Source organism: Scyliorhinus canicula, chromosome 8 (assembly GCF_902713615.1).
Source record: "Scyliorhinus canicula chromosome 8, sScyCan1.1, whole genome shotgun sequence".
Lineage (NCBI taxonomy): Eukaryota > Metazoa > Chordata > Chondrichthyes > Carcharhiniformes > Scyliorhinidae > Scyliorhinus > Scyliorhinus canicula.
Genome location: NC_052153.1, coordinates 161,626,342 through 161,645,063, shown reverse-complemented (window position 1 = coordinate 161,645,063; position 18,722 = coordinate 161,626,342). Strand labels below are relative to the sequence as shown.

Below are 18,722 nucleotides of genomic sequence, written 5' to 3'. Positions count from 1 at the left end.
TCCTTCTGCCTTCAGAGATTGGAAGCTGGGAAACTTCACGATTACTGCTTGTGGTGGTTCGCTGGGACAAGGCTCCTGTTGAAGAATCCAGTGAGCACAGTCCAGCTCAGGAGGAGACAGGAGTCTAGCCTCTTCCCAAGCTACTCCGGGAGTTGGGTCTTCCATCCCCTCTGGCAGCCCCACAATTTGGATATTTTACCTCCTGCAATAATTCGTATCAGCCATCAGAGATATGTCCACTTCCAGAGAGGAAATCTAGTCACTATGCCTTGAAAAGGCCACCTTCACTCCTTGTATCTTGTCACCATGCGCCTTTACCATTTTGTTGGTCCTCTCCAATGCCAAATGAATGGAAGCCACGGCCTCTTCCATCAATGTGCAGAGGCTCCCCGGCCCAACCCTCCAGTGTTTGTTGAATTTTGCTGCCAAGGTGCTAGTAAGCATCTCGGCTGTTAGTGGAATGGCTGGAATCACAGAGGCTGCCTCCGCTATTTTCTCCACTGACAAGCCCAGAGAAGCTTCCGATTCAGTCAATGAACATCTACTTTCTGGTTTTTCTGGGCATTTCACCTATGCAGGTACCTTATTCCATTAAACAAGTGGGTTTTTAAATGAAAATATTCCCTGAAAGTAAGTGAAAAGGACAAAAAGAACATTATCCTAGCGGGAGCCACCTCATGCATGTCTTCCCTCTACATAACACCACCAGAAGTCCCTCTTAGAATATATATATCTGAATTGCTACTAGCAAAGGACAGTAAGAGTGATTATGTGTGCTGTGAATTGCTGGTGCATTTGGATTAATTCTTTATCTGGGAGGCAGTAGCATAATGGTGTTGCGGGGGGGGGGGGGGGGGGGGGGGGGGGGGGGGTGTTTGTTGGGAGGTGTTGTTGAGAGGACCCCGGTCAAAATGGTAATGTGGAATGTGTGAGGATTGAGAGGAACGGTGGAGGAAGAGAGTTTTCTCGCATTTGAAGAGTTTGAAAGCTTAGACCCACTTGAGGGTGAAGGACCAGATGAGGCGTAGTAAGGGATGAGTGAACCAGGTGTTCCATTTGGGTTTTGATATTAGGGCCCAGAAGGTGGTGATTTTGGAGGTCAAGCATGTGAGGTTCCAGATGGAGAAGGTGGTGGTGGATCAGGGGGGTAGGTAGGTGTGCATAACGGGTGCGTTGGAGAGATTGGTTGTGTTGGTTAGTGTATATGCCTCTAAATGAGATAATCACGGGATTCATCAAGAAAACGTTGGGTGCCGTTCCAAAGGTGCATACCCATGATTTGATTTGGGAGGGGCGGGGGTGCGGGAAGAGAGATCTTGGCTGGATTTACTGGAGATGGTGGGGGGCTGACCCGTGCAGGTTTTTGCACCCGAGGGATTGTGAATAATTCATTTTACTGCTGGTGCATAAGGTCTTCTCTAGGATTGATTTTTTTTTGTGGTGGGAAAGACAGCTGGAGTTAAGAGTGCAGAGTATTTGGCAATTTGATTTCAGACCACGCTCCACATCGGATGGGCATGGGCTTGGAGAAAGGGTTAGCTCCAGGGTGGAGACTGGATGTGGGATTGTTGGCAGACCAGAGCTTCTGTATTAGAATGGGGAAGGTGATCGAGGAGTATGTGGGGTTTAACTGTACTGGGGAGGTCTCGCTGTTGGTGATTTGGAGGCTCTGAAGCCAGTGGTGAGGGGAGGGGGGTTATTTTGTTTAAGGCTACGGTGGATAAGGTGGTGAGGGTGCAGCACCAACGAGTGATAGAGAGATTCTGGAAGTGGACGGTAGGTATGGGGAGGACACAGACCCAAAGCGTTTGGTGAAGAGAAAGGAGTTGCAGGCGAGGTTTGATCTGTTGCGGAGAAAGTGGTGCGTCAGCTGAGAAAGGCGAAGGGGGCCGTCTACGAGTATGGCGAGAAGGTCGGCTGTACGTTGACAGGTCAGCTCCATAAACAAGCTGTGGTGAGGGAGATATTTCAGGTTAAGGATAGGGTGGTTGAGCTGGTGGTGGCTGTGGAGCAGATTAACAAGGTATTTGAGCAGCTATATAGAGACTTATATAAGTCAGAACCATCAGAGGATAAGCGGGAGATGAGCGAGTTTTTGGGGAGGTTAGAGTGATCGAAGGTGGGGAAGTGGAGAGAGTGGGGCTGAATAGGTGAAGGTGGCGATTGGGAAGATGCAGACGGGAAGGCGATGGGGTTGGATGGTTTCCTGGTGGAATTATACAAGAAATTTAAGGATAAACTGACACCTTTTGGTGGAAACATTCGAGGACGCGATGGTCAGGATTGCAGAAAACGATGGGACAGGCCTCCATCTCATTGCTGCTACAGAAGGATAAGCACCTGGTGGAGTATAGGTCATACAGACCCATATATCGACTGAATGTAGATGCTAAAATATTGGCAAAGGTGCTGCCACTAAGGTTAGAGATGTCTACTATGGGTGATTGGGGAGGATTAGACAGGGTTCATTAATGGCAGACAGATGTCATCGAATAAAGGGCGGCTGCTGAATGTGGTGCTTTCTCCGGCAGAGGGAAGGGAGTTGGAGATGGTGGTGGTATTAGATGTGGAGAAGATGCTCGATCGGGTGGAGTGGAGTTATCTGATTACGGTGTTGAAGAAGTTTGGGATTGGGCCTAAGTTTGTGGGTGGTGTTGTACAAGGATCCAATGGCGTGTGCATGCACGCATGATATGAACTCGGTATTTTATTGTTGCATCGGGGAACTAAGCAGTGATGCCCATGCCCACGTTTCTGTTTACATTAGCGACAGAGCCCTTGGCCATTACGCTGAGGAGTTCAGAATTGTGGAAGGAGATAATGAGGGGGGCGTGGAACATGGTTTGTCCTTGTGCGCAGATGACATGTTATCAATGGATTTGCTTAAAGGATTTGGGTACAAGTTGAACTTGCGGAAAAGTGAGTATTTTGTGGTATCCTCTCCAAGGACGGGTGTTGGGGTTGGGGAGGGGTGGTTGCCATTCCATGTGGCAGCTTCTCATTTTAGGTATCTGGGGATGAAGGTTGCTCAGGATTGGGCAGGTCTTTGGAAATTGAATTTGAATTCTTTGAGCTTGGTGGGGAGGGTGAAAGCGGATTTGAGGTGGGATAGCTTTCCTGTCGTTGGCAAGCTGGGTGCAGATGGTGAAGGTGAAAATTTTGTCATAGTTTATGTTTTCATTTCAGTGCCTGGCAGTCTTCTTGCCCAAGGCGTTTTTCAAGGGGGTGGATAGGCCAATTTCTACGTTCATTTGGGTGGGGTAGGTGGCCAGGATAAGGAAGTGGTACAGCAGATGGGGTCGTTGGGTCTCCCAAATCTGATGTATTATTACTGGGTGGCAAGTGCAGAGAAGGTACGGGGTTGGAATAGGAAGGCAGCAGGCTTTGTGGGTAAGGATGGAGGTGGGTGCGTGGAGGGGGCTGGCGTTGCAGGCGGCACTCTCGTTAGCTCCAGGGAAGTATTCAGGAAGTTTGGTGGTGGTGGCCTTGCTAAAGATTTGGAGGCAATTCCAGCAGCATTTTAGGTTGGGAGCAGGGTAGAGGATGGTGCCAATCACAGGGAATCACCAATTCGAGCCAGGAAGGATGGATGTGAGGTTCCTGAGATGGGAAGAGAGGGGATCAGGCAGATGAAGGATGGGGATTTGCAAGCTTGGAGGAGTTTAACTTTAAGGAGGTTTGGACTGGCGCAGGAGAGCTTTCGGGACATGCAGGTGCGGGACTTTGCACCAAAGGATTTTCCGACTTTTCCGATAGAACCTGCCTCCTTGCTGTTGGAGGTGCTGCTGTCAATGGGGGGGGGGGGGGGGGGGGGGGAGGGTTTAGAAAGGGGGGTCGTTTTGGCAATTTATAGGAGGATTTTGGAGGATAAGGTGTCCATGGAGGGAATTAACGCCAAAAGGGAAGAGTTGGGGTGGCATTAGGAGGAGGGAATGTGGTGTGCGGTGCTATGGAGGGTGAAATCCTCAACCTTGTTTGCGAAGCTGTGGCTGGTACAGCTGGAGATGGTGCACAGGACACATCTGACGAAGTCGAGGCTGAGCCAGCTGTTTTGAGGGTGGGGGAGAGCAACATTTGTGAGCGGTGTGGGAGGAACCCTGCTAACAATGTACAAATGTTCTGGTCATGCCTGAAGCTAGAAAGATTTTGGAGGTCAGTGAGTGATGGGTCCAATAAGATTTGGGGTTTGTTCATTTTGGAGAGCTAGTTACTGGCGACTGTTAAGGCGGGGGGGGGGGGGGGGGGGGGGGGGGGGTCGCCTCGTGTAGGGGCTTTATGTTGGGTTTTTTTTCTTATTGTAAATGTTGAAAATTGGAATAAAAATACTTTTTAAAAAAATGCAATATCATGTGTCATAGATATAAAGTAGGTCATGCTTTTCATATTGTGCCTTGATTTAATCATTTTGGAGATCGGTTCTGTGAAGTTTTTCATCTGATCTATGTGCTTTCAGTTACAATTGAAAGCTTGAAGTTGAGAGTAATTGTGTATTAAAATCAATTATCTAATGCAGTATTTTTCATGATAAAATAATTGGACAAAAGATTGATGATGAGTTAAATTGGCTTTATGTAATGCGTTGTTTTACATTCACCACAATTTTGTCTGAGTGCATTACAGAAACAAGATAATTAGGGTTATCACTAGTGTCTTATAACTGCTACAACATTTTCCAGTCTTATTTCAGCTCCTGAACTGTACAGTCTAGCTTCCTAATTTGCAGTGTGCATTAGCTGACTATTCAACTGCAGGGAATGTTACAAATGAACCAGTCTTTCCTGCACTGGATATCTACTTATACATGACCAGCAAGGATCAATGAACAGCAATCGCGCCTGGAAACCATGGCTGATGTGTCCACTCCTCAACCCAAGAGGCTGTAGTGAGGATCAGCTAAATTGGTAATGTCCAGGGATTGAAACTTTGGACCTTCCTGGTCTGCATGGCTCAGGTGTGAAATGAAATGATAATTGCTTATTGTCACAAGTAGACTTCAAATGAAATTACTGTGAAAAGCTCCTAGTCGCCACATTCCGGCACCTGTTCGGGGAGGCTGGTACGGGAATTGAACCCTGCAGCTGGCCTGCCTTGGTCTGCTTTAAAAGCCAGCTATTTAGCCCTGTGCTAAACGAGCCCCGAGGTGTGCATGCATAATATAAAATGGTGCAATTAGTGCACATTTTCTGTCCATCATACTTCAAGTATCACCTTTAAATTTCTGTGTCACAAGTGTAACAAACAAAAGGAACTAAGACTAGCACATCCTCTAACTTATCAGCATTCCGGCACGATAAAGGTTTGCCATTATCAGTTTTCTTAATAAAAGTGCACTCCCTTCCTGTCCATCAGATCTCATAGGACAGTAAAGTGAAAATCTCTATCACAGTTGAAAAAAAACCCCCGCACACATTTGAAATGTGCAAACTCCCCTGGGCAAAGATCATGACGGGAAGTGCAAATTAATCTGTCCTGAGCAACTGAAGCATGGCCTTACTGAATTTCAGAACAAGGACTTCTAGCCATGGTATTATCAGAACCCCCCTTTGTGTTTTACTTATTAAGTTGGAACCACACTCTTGTAAATGGGGCAAAATGGGTGTGTGAAGTTGAGGTTCAAATCAGCCATCACCTAATTGAATGGAGGAGCAGAAGGGGCTGAATGTCCCTTAGCCTATTTGGTTCTTATGTAAAGTACGATACATGATTATATCCAGTTGTAGCTAAAATCATTCCAAAGGCACAAATCTATTGTGAAACACAATTCAAAGTTGTCTGGTAATAGAGAACTTGAATACTGCTGAAGAGAGAGGCATGCTGCTGAGGCCATCTGTCCTCTACTTATCAGTGATGAGTGCAGGATGAAAAGCTTCAAAAACATGCCTCTCTTTTCAGTACTATGCAAATGCTGGTCCAAAATAGAAAAGTTTAAAAGTAATGTAACAAGCAGTTATACAGACCAGCTTGCACAGCAAGTTTGTGAGACCTGTCTATTCGAGAATTAGTTACAATTTTGCCAATATTATCATAGCCAATTTGCTGGCAAAACAAGAAAGTACCCAATAAATCAGAATACAAAAAATCATTAAGCAGTTACATATTTTGTTAAAAAGTGACATAGCACAGACCTCGCATCTCTGAATCTGATTTGGAAGAAAGGTAAAATTGCCACTTTCGGTTTAGTAAACGTGTGGCCTGCTGTAGATAGTCTTCAAAGCGAGTAACAGTTTAATAACTGGTGTGCACAATGCAGTAATTACTGGCAGGCTATAGTAATGAAAGTAAAAGGAAATATCACGGACTTTAATTAATCCAAAGATGTTCAATATTCCGTGGGTTGTTGGAGGAAGGCACCGGAATTGCCAATAGGTAACAATGTCATGGTAGCAGCGAAGATCATGACCAGTAACTGCTAGGTCAGCCTGGAATTGTAAAGCACATGTTGATTAATGACCAGCATTACAACTTAAAATGACCCAAGTTTTGCAGAGGAATGCGCTCTTCCGTGGGTTAATTTCGTGGCTTTGCCTCTGTACACTTTAGATCCATACAAGTAGATTTGCAAGAACCAAAGTCACTGAATCTGGCTCAACTATAGTATATTCCAAGGAATACACTGTTGATAGAAAAACAGGCAAATTCCAAAATATCAGCTAAATATGAAATACATAAGAATCCAAACCATGAAATCACTAAAGCTACACTGCACTACAGATTGTATTGAAAAGCACATATCTGACATTATAAGTCAATGGCGTATGTGTTACTAGGTTCTGCTGGTCACAAGGACCAGGCAGTCTTGGTCACATCAGATTGATCATTAAGAAACTGATACCAAAAAGCAGACAGTGAAGGTACTCAATGATGCTGTAACTGGAGCATAGTGCATGGTGCTAGTCAGCACCAAGTTTCAAGCCCAATCTCAAGGCCATGCCAGTCAGACAGAGATAATTGCACCAAAATAGGCCAAACTGATGACAAGACATTATGGGAGGAGATGTGGAGAGTACCCTGAAACAAAATTGCTGAGTGTCACGATCCCAGTTGATCTTATAGCTGGAGGGGAAGATCACAGGCTGGAACTCTGGTTCAAAACACCGCCAGCGGAATTCTCAGTCTGTGGTATCCTCTGCTCCGCCAGCAGCGCACTCAGGCCTGCGGGTTGCCCGATGGCGCGGGGTGGCCATAATGGGAAATTCCATTGGCCGGCTGCCAGAACGGAGGATCTCACTGCCGGCGAGGGCACGTGGAATACGTGGCAGGCGGACTGGAGAATCCAATGAAAAAATTGGATAATAAAATACACCTTTATTCCCCCCTTAATTACACTCAGGTTTCACACTCCCAAAAACATACTTTAAAATCTTGGCTCATAATAATGTTTTCCCTTAGTAGTTTAATTCCAAAATCCAGGCCAAATTTTCCAAATTACACTTTTAAACAAAGCTTCTCTACTTTTAACAGTGAATCCAGTCCAGGAATTAAGATCAACTCCTTTATGTGTCTTAACTGCTTTTATATAAACTCAGAGATCCAGTCACAGATTTCGATAGTTATTTCAACTCGCATTTCACAGGCTGCAGTAAAATCTCATAAGCCCGAAAATTTCCGGCATCTTAGCCTACTAACAGCTGTTTGTCTGTCTTTACCGAACAGTGCTCTGTTCTAGTACCTTTAACCTCAGACATCTTGGAAACTTCTCTTCATTTCTCTAGTTTCCTTAATTAGCTGCTCTTCAGATCTTGGCACCTGTTGTCTTAACCATTGCTTCAGAGTATGGCTTTTCATCGAGCAAAACTAGAGGTTCTCTCTTCAAAACCAATTGCTTCTTTCAGAGATACGAGAGCTGCCTTCTCTCTCACTACCTATTTCCAATTGCAATCAAATTAGCTAAACTAAAAATTAAAAGCTTCTCCACTGTACAAGGCCCCAGTTGCTAAGCAACCACGGCTGATTTATTTATTCTTCATGCTACACAAAATAGAAACACAGTTGGAATTGAATCAACCCCCAGACATACAAACATCTTTGTCTATTGTCTAGCATGAATCAACTATAGGTTTTACCCTTCCAGGCACAGAAACATCAAATTTAACACACTTAAAACTATACCTTATTTCTAATGTTTACCAATTCAAATATAAATCCATTAAAACTACCTTTGTTTCCCCAATATGAGACATAGCGATGCCTGGAAGAGACATAATCCAGGTCAGGGAAATTCACTCCATCAATGTCCCTGTCACTGGATTTGTACACAATCTACATCACAGGTGCAATATGGCTGCAGTATGAATATCTACAGCAGTGTTTTTCAAAATGCAGGTCATGACCTGCGGGTGGATGGCGGGCAGGTGACGGAAGGGCCATGAAGCGATTGGCCGTGGCATTCCCAATCAAGGGTGAAGTGTTTTCACAAAGATAAAGATTGTTAAAGAAACAGGACAAAGTTTACACCTGATATGCGCATTGCCCTCTCCTCATGTGAACCTGAGTGGAGTGAGATCATGAGGACCAAGCAGGCTCCCCTTTCACATTAAAGGTAAGTTAACATGGCACGTGTCGCAAAGGTCGACGGGTTGGCAAAAGTGGTTCCCGAGAAAGAAACTTGAAAAATACTGATCTACAGGACACATTGCAGCAATTGACCAAGAGTTCTACCAAGAGCCCCTCCTTCCCCTGTGGTCTCTACCACAAGAGTAGCAATGCTGAGTGAACTCCAGAGCTTCCATGCTCCCAAAATCATCCAACATCTTGACTAGGATGTATGACTGTTCGTTCATTATCAATGTGTCAATATCCTTAAATTCCTAATCTAACACTATTGTGGAAGAACCATCACGCTATATAATACTGTGGATGCTGGAGACTTGGAATAAAAACAGAAAGTGCTGGAAAAGCTCAGGTCTAGCAGTGTCTGTGGGGGAGTAACAGAGTTAATATTCAGTCCAATACAAAATCACTTTCAAAGATGAGTAAGAGGTAGAAACATGATGGGTTTATGCTGTTGAAAAAAAGGGGGGAGGAACAGGTGGAACAAAAGGAAAGGTCAGGGATGGGTTAGAGGAAGGGAGAGATTAAATATCAAAAATGTCATGGAACAAAGCGCAAAGGAAGTGGTAATGTAGTAAAGAAACAAAGCACGGGTGCAGAGTTGGTGTTTTTAGCAGGATAAAGATCAGTTCAGTCTGAAAGCAAAACAGGATACAAACTGACAACTTGGTTAAAAAATAAATTCAAAATGGAGGACAGAGTTCATGGTCTGAAGTTGATAGTGTTTAATGGGAAGATGAAGCACTGTTCCCCCAGCATGCAGGGACTTCACTGGAACACTAGCAGGCTGAGGATAGAAATGTGAACAGGGTGAATTGAAATGGCAAAAGACCAGAAGGTTAGGGTCACACTTGCTGCTGACTGAGAGGTGTTCTGCAAACCAGTTCCCCAGTCTGATCGTAGAGGAGAGGAGACAACATTGCGAACAGTGTGCTAGCAAATCATTGCTTCATCTGGAAGGTATTTTTGGGGCATTGGGCAGATGTCCTGCGATTACCATTGGGCCGATGAATGGCAGATGGAGTTTAATTTAGATAAATGTGAGGTGATGCATTTTGGTACATCAAATCAGGGCAGGACCTATTCAGTTAATGATAGGGAGTTGGGGACAATTACAAAACAAAGATCTAGGAATACAGGGTCATAGCTTCTTGAAGCTGGAGTCGCAATTGGACAGGGTGGTGAAGAAGGCAAGCAGCATGCTAGGTTTTATCGGTCAGAATATTGAATACAGGAGTTGGGACATCTTGTTGAAGTTGTTCAAGACATTGGTAAGACCATACATGGAACACTGTGTTCAGTTCTGATCACCCTATTATAGAAAGGATTGTTAACTAGAAGAGTGCAGAAGAAATCTACGAAGATGCTACGAGGACTTGATGGTCTGAGTTATAAGGAAAGGCTGGATAGGCTAAGACTTTTTTCCCTGGAGCATAGGAGGCTTAAGAGTGATCTTATAGAGGTCGATAAAATAATGAGGAGCATCGATAAAGAAGATAGCCGACATCTTTCCCCAAAGATGGATGAATCTAGAACTAGAGGGCATAGGTTTAAGGTGAGAGGGGAGAGTTACAAAAGAGACCAGAGGGGAAATTTCAGAGGGTGGTGAGCATCTGGAACAGGCTGCCAGAGGCAGTGGTAGAGGCAGGTACAATTTTGTCCTTTAAAAAGCAGTTAGGCAGTTACATGAGCAGGGTGGATATAGAGAGATATGGGCCAAATGCAGGCAAGTGGGACTAGCTTAGTGACAGAAACTGGGCGGCATGGATCAGCTTGGCCAAAGGGCCTGTTTCCATGCTGTAAATATCTATGACTCTATGACATGGGAAGTGGGAAGTGGATTTAGAGGACATATACTCCAATGTTTCAGAAGGTAGTATACCCCCAGCTAAACCAGGGGCTGGTTTAGCACAGGGCTAAAGAGCTGGCTTTTAAAGCAGACCAAGGCAAGCCAGCAGCATGGTTCAATTCCCGTACCAGCCTCCCCGAACAGGCGCCGGAATGTGGCAACTAGGGGCTTTTCACAGTAACTTCATTTGAAGACTACTTGTGACAATAAGTGATTTTCATTTCATTCAGACAAAACTGGGATGGGCAGCCTTATTAAGCATTGCACAGATCTGGAGAAAAGAATCAGACATGGACGTCCGCATAGCTGGGGTGGAGAAACCGGTGAGGAGGAGATCTGAAAAATAAATTATTTTGTAGTCAAGGTGTAGGTAAGGGTTACAGCAAGACTGGAAATGAAATGGAATCAAGATAGGCCAGTGAGATTGGACACTACATTTTAAATTCTGCTCAAGATCTGGCATTCAGAGAGGTTACACATTGCATGGTTCACCCAAAGAGATTGAAGAAATCAATGACATATCTTTCATTTGCACCTATGTCAGAAGTAGCCAGACCATCAATTGAAGTCACATTGTTTCATCCAAGAAAAAAGCAAATGAGGTATAATTAACTAAGTCTCTCAACGCTGCTCAGATTAGAAAGCAATAACTGAAGATGGAAGTAAGAAGTGTAATGCTATAAGAATATTTTATTCACCCTAATAAAACAAATATTTCAGATTCTTTACAGAAATTCACTGTGAACCATTACTTTTAATAAATATTTTTGTTAAAGTTGACATTTGTACACAAGAGACAGATAAAATGGTTGTTATTTACAATTCACATGGTTCCTTTTCGGAACTGCTCTCCACCCTCCTTTTTTCCCTCCTCTCACCTTCTCTATTGTCTCCAGGTTTATCCTTGGTCCTTCCCTTCATTGTAGATGGTTTGTTTTGTCATCTGTTTTGCTCTTATAGCTTTGTGAGCGGCCCTCTGGGCGTTTCCTTGGATCTCTTTCCCCCTGTTGCCCCCCCCTCCCCACTTTGTTCCTGCCTGCATTCTGTGGCTTCGGTGGTTCCCATGCTCCCCCCCCCCCCAATCTTGGAACAGGCTGATGAATGGTCCATATGCTTTGTGGAAGCCATCGTCCGACCCTCGGATGGTGTATTTGATCTTCTCCAGATGGAGAATTTCCGACAGGTCTGCCAGCCAGTCGCCAGCCGAGCTGGATTCTCCTGCGGACGATTATGAAAGCAAATGCAAGGATGTCGACCCTCTTCCCCATCTGAAGTTCTGGCTGGTCCAATACCCCAAAGACTGCCACAACCTTGGACATCGCCTCGAAGAAGGCAGTCCCTGACTGCTAGCATCCCCCCATCCTGTCTCCACCTCTTAAAAGCAGCGGAAGACACGCACGCACGAGCACACACACACACACACACACAATAATCATTTTGTCTATTGTTTTGGAAAAAGGCTATGAGGATGAAGTTCAGTATGGGTCTAAACAGGAAGAGGAACCTTGGCGGTACATTCATCTTGATCATCTGCACCCTTCCCGCCAGGGAAAGCGGGAGTGTATCCCACCTCTGTAGGTCCTTTTTAACTTCCTCTGCCAGACTGGTCAGATTCCACTTGTGGATCCGTGTCCAATCATGGGCTATCTGGATCCCCAGGTAGCGGAATTTGTTTTGGGCTATTTTAAATGGGAGACCGTCCAGTTCTGCCCTTCCCCCGTTCGGTTTAACCGGGAAAACCTCACTTTTGCCCAGGTTGAGTTTGTAGCCCAAGGCGGCCCAAAACTCTTCCAGTAGCTGCATGATTTCTTTCATGCCGTTTTGCGGATCTGAGATGTAGAGGGGCAGATCATCTGCATAGAGTGAAACTCTGTGCTTCATCTTCAGGTACCCTTCCAACCTGCCACGTCTCACAGGGCAATCGCCAGGGGTTCACTTGCCAGGGCGAACAGGAGCCCCTGTGCAATTAGAAGTATTCAGAGCTGGTGGTGTTGGTCCGAATGCTCGCCTTGAAGGCGTTATACATGAGTTTCACCCACGAGGTGAACCTTGTCCCTAGCCCAAACCACTCCAGTACCTTCTGTTGAAGGCCTTTCTGCGTCCAGTGAGACGATCACCTCTGGTGTTCTCTCTCCGGGTGGGGTTAGTATCACATTCAGCAGCATCTGATGTCCGCAGGTTGCTGTCTACCCTTGATAAAGCCTTTTTGGTCTTCTGTGACCACTTCTGGTACGCAATTCGCTAGTCCCCTGGCCAGGACTTTTGCGAGTATTTTCACGTCCACATTGAGCAGTGAAACGGGCCTGTATGATCCACATTCCTTCAGGTCTTTGTCTTTTTTTGGACATCAGCGATATGGAGGCCTGTGTTAGTGTTGGAGGCAAGGTGCCCCTCGCTAGTGAGTCTGTGAACATGTCTCGTCGGTGCAGGGAGAGATCAGGTGCAAATTTTTTGTAAAAGGCCGACGGGAACCTGATTTGTAAATTAATTTCATCCTACTAAAATCACGATGCAAGTCAAAATTAGAACAAAGGGGACAGGAATAAACGCATGCAATTTAAACCATTCTGCAATACTCCTCTCCTTTGTCAAAACACTCCTCTGTACCAAGCTTCAAAATTATAATAATCTTTATTGTCGCAAGTAGGCTTACATTAACACCGCAATGATGTTACTGTGAAAAGCCCCTAGTTGCCACAGTCCGGCGTCTGTTCGGATACACAGAGGGAGAATTCAGAATGTCCAAATTACCAAACAGCACATCTTTCAGGACTTGGGGTAAGGAAACCGAAGTACCCGGAGGAAACCCACGCAGACACAGGGAGAACATGCAGACTCCATATAGACAGTGACCCAAGCTGGGAATCGAACCTGGGACCCTGGAGCTATGAAGCAACAGTGCTAACCACTGTGCTCCGTGCCATCCAGGCTAAGACTGTAGGTGTTGTGCAAAGTTGAGCTATTGATTAATTTAAAAATCATTGCAGTAGTCTAAAAATAGCTTTTTTTCACCAGACTTGGTTCTGCTACTATTTTACACTACTGTGTGGGCCTATATGCAACACACATACTAGGGGCAGGTTTAGCACATTGGGCTAAACAGCTGGCTTGTAATGCAGAACAAGACCAGCAGCGCGGGTTCAATTCCCGTACCGGCCTCCCCGAACAGGCGCTGGAATGTGGCGACAAGGGGCTTTTCACAGTAACTTCATTTGAAGCCTACTTGTGACAATAAGTGATTATTATTATTAGAGAAGGTAATTGATTCAAGATTAATTAAAACTTCTACAAAAGGAGCAGCATCAATATTTATTATGATGTAGAATGCAGATTTCTAGAGATATTAAGTAGCAGCGTTTGTTTTTTCCTTGCAGGGGAGCGAACTGGTATGCCATAAAAAAAGAATGCAACAAGTCAGGTGGAGTTCCTGATCTAATAACTATCCATGCACTCAGGATAGAGTAGGTTAATGACCATTTTCTTGCTCTGGATTTTGTTATGTTCCTATGTTTATAGCTTCAAATATTGTATTCATTAAAACATGTGTAGAATCCGTTGTACTAGGATCTAATGTGTATTTTGTTGTTATAGATCAAAGGTTATGATGTGATCAACCAAGTCCCTTACCAATTCTTCTATTAAGGTGTACACTGTGCCTTCAATTGCACGTTCCAGGTGGTGTGCAGCAACCAGCAGCTTTATCATGAGGAAGGTCCACGTTGCAGTAACCACCAACAATGTCAACCTATTTAAAAGAACAAACACATTTCTTGGAATTACAGTATCTCAAATGGTTTTGTCAACAGAACAGACAGTATTATAATGTGAAGGCATTAGAAAGGGCACGGAAAAGATTCACACGGATAGTTCCAGAGAAGAGGAACTTCAGTGAGGTAGAAAGATTGGACAGGTGGGGATTGTTCTCCTTGGAGAAGTTAAGAGGAGTATTGATGGATGTATTCAAAATAATGGAGGGGTTTAGACTGATACGCGAGGGAGAAATGGTTCCAGATTAAAGGTAATTTGCAAAAGAAGCAGTGAGGAAAACATGTTTCATGCAACAAGTATTTAGGATCAGGAATGTACTACCTTAGATTGTGGAGGAAACAGGGTAAACTGAGACTTTCAAAAGGGAATGAGATTATCTGAAAATGAAAACTTTGCAGAGCTAGAGGGGACAAGAAGGTGACATGGGGTGAACTGCTCCTTCAGAGGGCCAGCACAAACATCATGCGTGTGATGAATGTGGGTATTTCAGATATATATTGTACATGTATCTGTTGTAGTAATGGTTAAAAGCCTGGGTTAATGTATATGTATCTACTGCAGTAAGGGTTTTTTTAAAAACTGGTTTAAAAGGCAGGCAGACACACTGGGGCTACAGAAGGGGTAATTAAAGCATCGTAAAAATGAGATCATAGATCATTCCATTTTAAAATTTAAAAAAATAAATGTAGAGTACCCAATTCCTTTTTTCCCAATTAAGGGGCAATTTAGCATGGCCAATTCACCTACCCTGTACTTCTTTTTGGGTTGTGGGATTGAGACATGGGAGAATGCGCAAACTCCACACGGACAGTGACCCAGGGCTGAGATCAAACCAGGGTCCTTGGCGCCATGAGGCAGCAGTGCTAACCACTGCGCCACCCTATAAATCATTCCAGCCATGTCTAGTGTTCACCTAAATAGGGCTAATGGAATTTTGTTTATAGAAAGAAAGTTCCGTGGGGTTTAGATAATTAAGGGGTGTGATTAGCTGGTGTAAGGTGGTCATAACCCAGATAGTGGGATAGAGATAATGTAGTTAATGGGAGTGGCCAGGGTCTGAAGATGTGAGGTGTTGAACTTCAGTTTAGATTTGGATGCAAACAGAACAAGAGCATTTTGTCAAATGCTGGGAGGCTAAACAGTAGCTTGACACAGGCAAGAATCTGCAGGCTGTTTCCTGAATGATCTCTCTCACTCAAAGCAGTTTTCCAATACATCTCTGTACAGCAAGTATATGTGTTTTCTAACTGCATTTAAGGGGATCAGGTGTTATGGGGAGAAGGCAGGAGAATGGAGATGAGAAAATATCAGCCATGATTGAATGGCGGAGCAGACTCGATGGGCCGAGTGGCCTAATTCTGCTCCTATGTCTTATGGTCTTATTTAAAGTGGATTTTGACCGGAGATAGGTTTTGCTGGATTGAAGATAAAAATATAGCAGTTAGAATTTAGTGTTTTCTTTTATTGTTAAGCATTGCTTAACTGGTAACTGCAAGCTATTTCTTGTATGTTAGTTCAATATTGGGTCAATAATAAAGTTTGTTTTAATGTACCATATCCCTATTTGTGCTTAGTCATGTGGGAAGTATCCTTTCCTCAGTCTTACAAATAAAATAAAATATTGGGGTTTCTGATTTGTATCCGAGGAAATATTGGGGTCTGGTCTGGAATTGTAATACGGGCCAAATGGCTTCCTTCCTTCAGCTCTATGATAATAGTGATGCTCGACAGGACGCTTTATTAAAGTGCCCTCGCGTTTCAACATTAATTGCAATTGTGTCACATAGCACACATAACATGCAGATATCTTTCAGCAATACATAACACAAAATGGACAAGTTGTGGATTCCTTTAGTGCAAGCTGCATCAGTTTCTCATACTGTTGTTATATCTGGTACTTAATCCATGGCATTCAACCAGATCAAAAACTCTTTTCAGTCAGATTCACCCAGAATAAATCAGCTAACACGAGATTAGTGTAATGATTCACACTGGTTAATCAATTTACTGGATTCGAAGTTCATCATGCTCCCACTCATTACACTCACTCCATCTTCCCAGCCACAGATTCACACATGTAGAAGTCATGTGGCAGTTGAAGTAGCCCTTACACACAGGCTTCTTGTTTCCATACATAGGCATCACTCTGGAAAAGTATGATTCACTTACACCAGTATCTTATATTAGAGGACCAAAGAGACCTAGTTTGTGTCAAAATTCCACACACATGGATGCTCTAAAATATGTTGCAACAAGAAAATATTTTTAAATAGTTTCCAAAATGTGAGCCTTGAGCTATATTCCACATTATGAATTGAGCACGGGAACTTAGCTCTCCATGTGCAAACGGACTGGATTAGAAACAGCATTTGACAAACAGGTATAAAATCTGTTATTAATCCAATCACTAGTTCAGCCTCACCAGCATAGGGAGTGTTATGTGCTCCACTGATAACTGCATGTGCTATCACAGAAAGTTGCAAGTCCACCACCATCTGGTAGACTGGCTTAAATTGCCTGGTACCACATTTCAGCAATAAGTCTACAATTGTAGAAAATGCATTTAATTTCCTCCAGATCCCATGACCGATCAGCTCAACTCTAACCATGAGGCTGTGTGATCAACAGGGAAATAAATTGGATAGGTTCTGCAAAGATGGACAATCCATTTACACAATCCACTTACAAAGTTACTGCCAAAGATATTACCCCCATTGAACCAGTCAAGATTTTCTTGTGTGTTGGCGACATCCAGCGATAGTAGTAAGTTACTACAAGAAAATTCTGTAATTATCTCAAAGACCATTCAATGAGCGATTTAAGAAATTGATGGTATTGCACTAATAAAATTATCCAAATCTATTTGGTTTACTTAAATCAAATGAAGCAGAATCCAAGTACTCCTGATCTAAAATGCTTAAAACAATTGTATTGGCATTGGGAGAACAATGGAGATCAAATAACAATGGATAAAAATACCTCATACAGTATAATTCTCTAAATCATCCTTTAAATAGAATGCGCCATACATCGCAGCAGTGCACGCCTCTTTCATACATTAAAGACAATTGTTACAGTAGAAGGTATGAAGAAAGTTTGCAAGTCTTGTCCATAGGGATGTTGTGATTTAACCCTCCGTCTTGACCCCGTTTGTTTTGTCCCAATGCAACCCCCCCCCCCCCCCCTCTCCTCTTCCCTCCCTCACAGGGCCATGTGTCACTTGTTCTTCAGCTTTGCTTTCACTGAGCACTGACTTCTGTTCTCCTATTAACACATTCTGGTATCTTACCTTTATGCCACTATTAGCACTTCTTTAGTCCTTAATGCTATCATCACCCCCTTTTGTCTTGTGTCCATGACATCTTTGTCAATTTCTCCTCAACTCCAACCTATCCCTGACCTCCCTCCTCCTTCACCCCCTTCCCACTATATAATCCATTACATTTCTACCCCTCTTCAGTTCTGAAGAGTCATATGGGCTAGAAATTTTAATTCTGTCTCTCCACCGATGCTGCCGCATTTTCTGTTTTTATTTCTGATTTAAGCCATTGATTACAGGGTAAAAGGGTCACCAACATAAAAAATACTTTCAAAAAATATCCGAAGTTAAATTATAATAACTTCAGCAATGAGTAGAAAGATATCCAAATTGTGGTTGATGTTTTAACTGTCATTCATTTGGCATCTATAATTTACAATGAAGCAACATACTGATGGATTTCAAACACCTTTTGTAACATAATTCAGAACAGATGTGTGCATTTTGACACCAATTTCAAAACCAAATCCAAAAATATTTTGAGATAGACATTTACAAGTAGATTCAAAATACTAGTGATCAAATCTGGGTGAAAGTAGATTGTGTATTGTTTCAGCCACTATTCCCCAATAAGTTACCACTTGCCTATGCGCCGGATTGGGGATCCAGATATGGCAAATAGTAAGTAAAAATGAGTAATCATTGGATTAATGGAATCTCATCTCAAAAATCATATTTGCATGGTGCACACATATGTATTTTAATGTTAACTTGTTTTGTGAAGCTGTTGATTAAATGGCAAAATGAAAAGCCATGTGTTTATTTATTTTTTGGAAATGTTTTTATTAAAGTTTTAACATTTTATACAAAATTACAAAATAATACAAACAACAACCCTTAAACCAATCACAAACCCCACAAATGACCCTTCAATCCAAGAAATGCCCTTACTCACCACCAACACCAATCTCCTCCCCACCCTCTAACAACTAACGGTGACCAATTCTCTGAATTACAATATAAATGGATGGCATCTCCAGTAGAACCCTTCAAATCGACCCCCTCAGTCTTTTTGACCTTCAAAGTGCAAAAACCCCTTCCACGCGGCGGACAGCATGGTGGCGCAGTGGTTAGCACTGCTGCCTCACGGTGCCGAGGTCCTGGCTCTGGGTCACTGTCCATGTGGGGTTTGCACATTCTCTCAGTGTTTGTGTGGGTTTTGCCCCCACAACCCAAAAGATGTGCAGGGCAGGTGGATTGACCACGTTAAATTGCCTCTTAATTGGAAAATTTAAT

General features: G+C 43.5%; 2 protein-coding genes across 3 annotated transcripts in view; one reads left to right on the top strand and one right to left on the bottom strand.

Annotated features, from left to right (window-relative positions):
- Positions 1 to 128, top strand: part of LOC119969933 — a 28,139-nt gene extending 28,011 nt beyond the window's left edge. The window contains exon 8 of the mRNA XM_038803901.1: positions 16 to 128. Coding sequence (XP_038659829.1) covers positions 16 to 128 — 113 coding nt within the window. The remainder of the gene's footprint in view (positions 1 to 15) is intronic.
- Positions 129 to 4,551: 4,423 nt separating this feature from the next.
- The window catches only part of LOC119970645, a 66,214-nt gene continuing 52,043 nt past the window's right edge, over positions 4,552 to 18,722 (bottom strand). For both annotated transcript variants that reach the window (XM_038805592.1, XM_038805591.1), the window contains 2 exons: positions 14,027 to 14,144; positions 4,552 to 6,419 (listed from right to left, as the gene is read on the bottom strand). In XM_038805592.1, the coding sequence (XP_038661520.1) occupies positions 6,177 to 6,419; positions 14,027 to 14,144 (361 nt within the window). In that variant the 3' untranslated portion in view covers positions 4,552 to 6,176. The remainder of the gene's footprint in view (positions 6,420 to 14,026; positions 14,145 to 18,722) is intronic.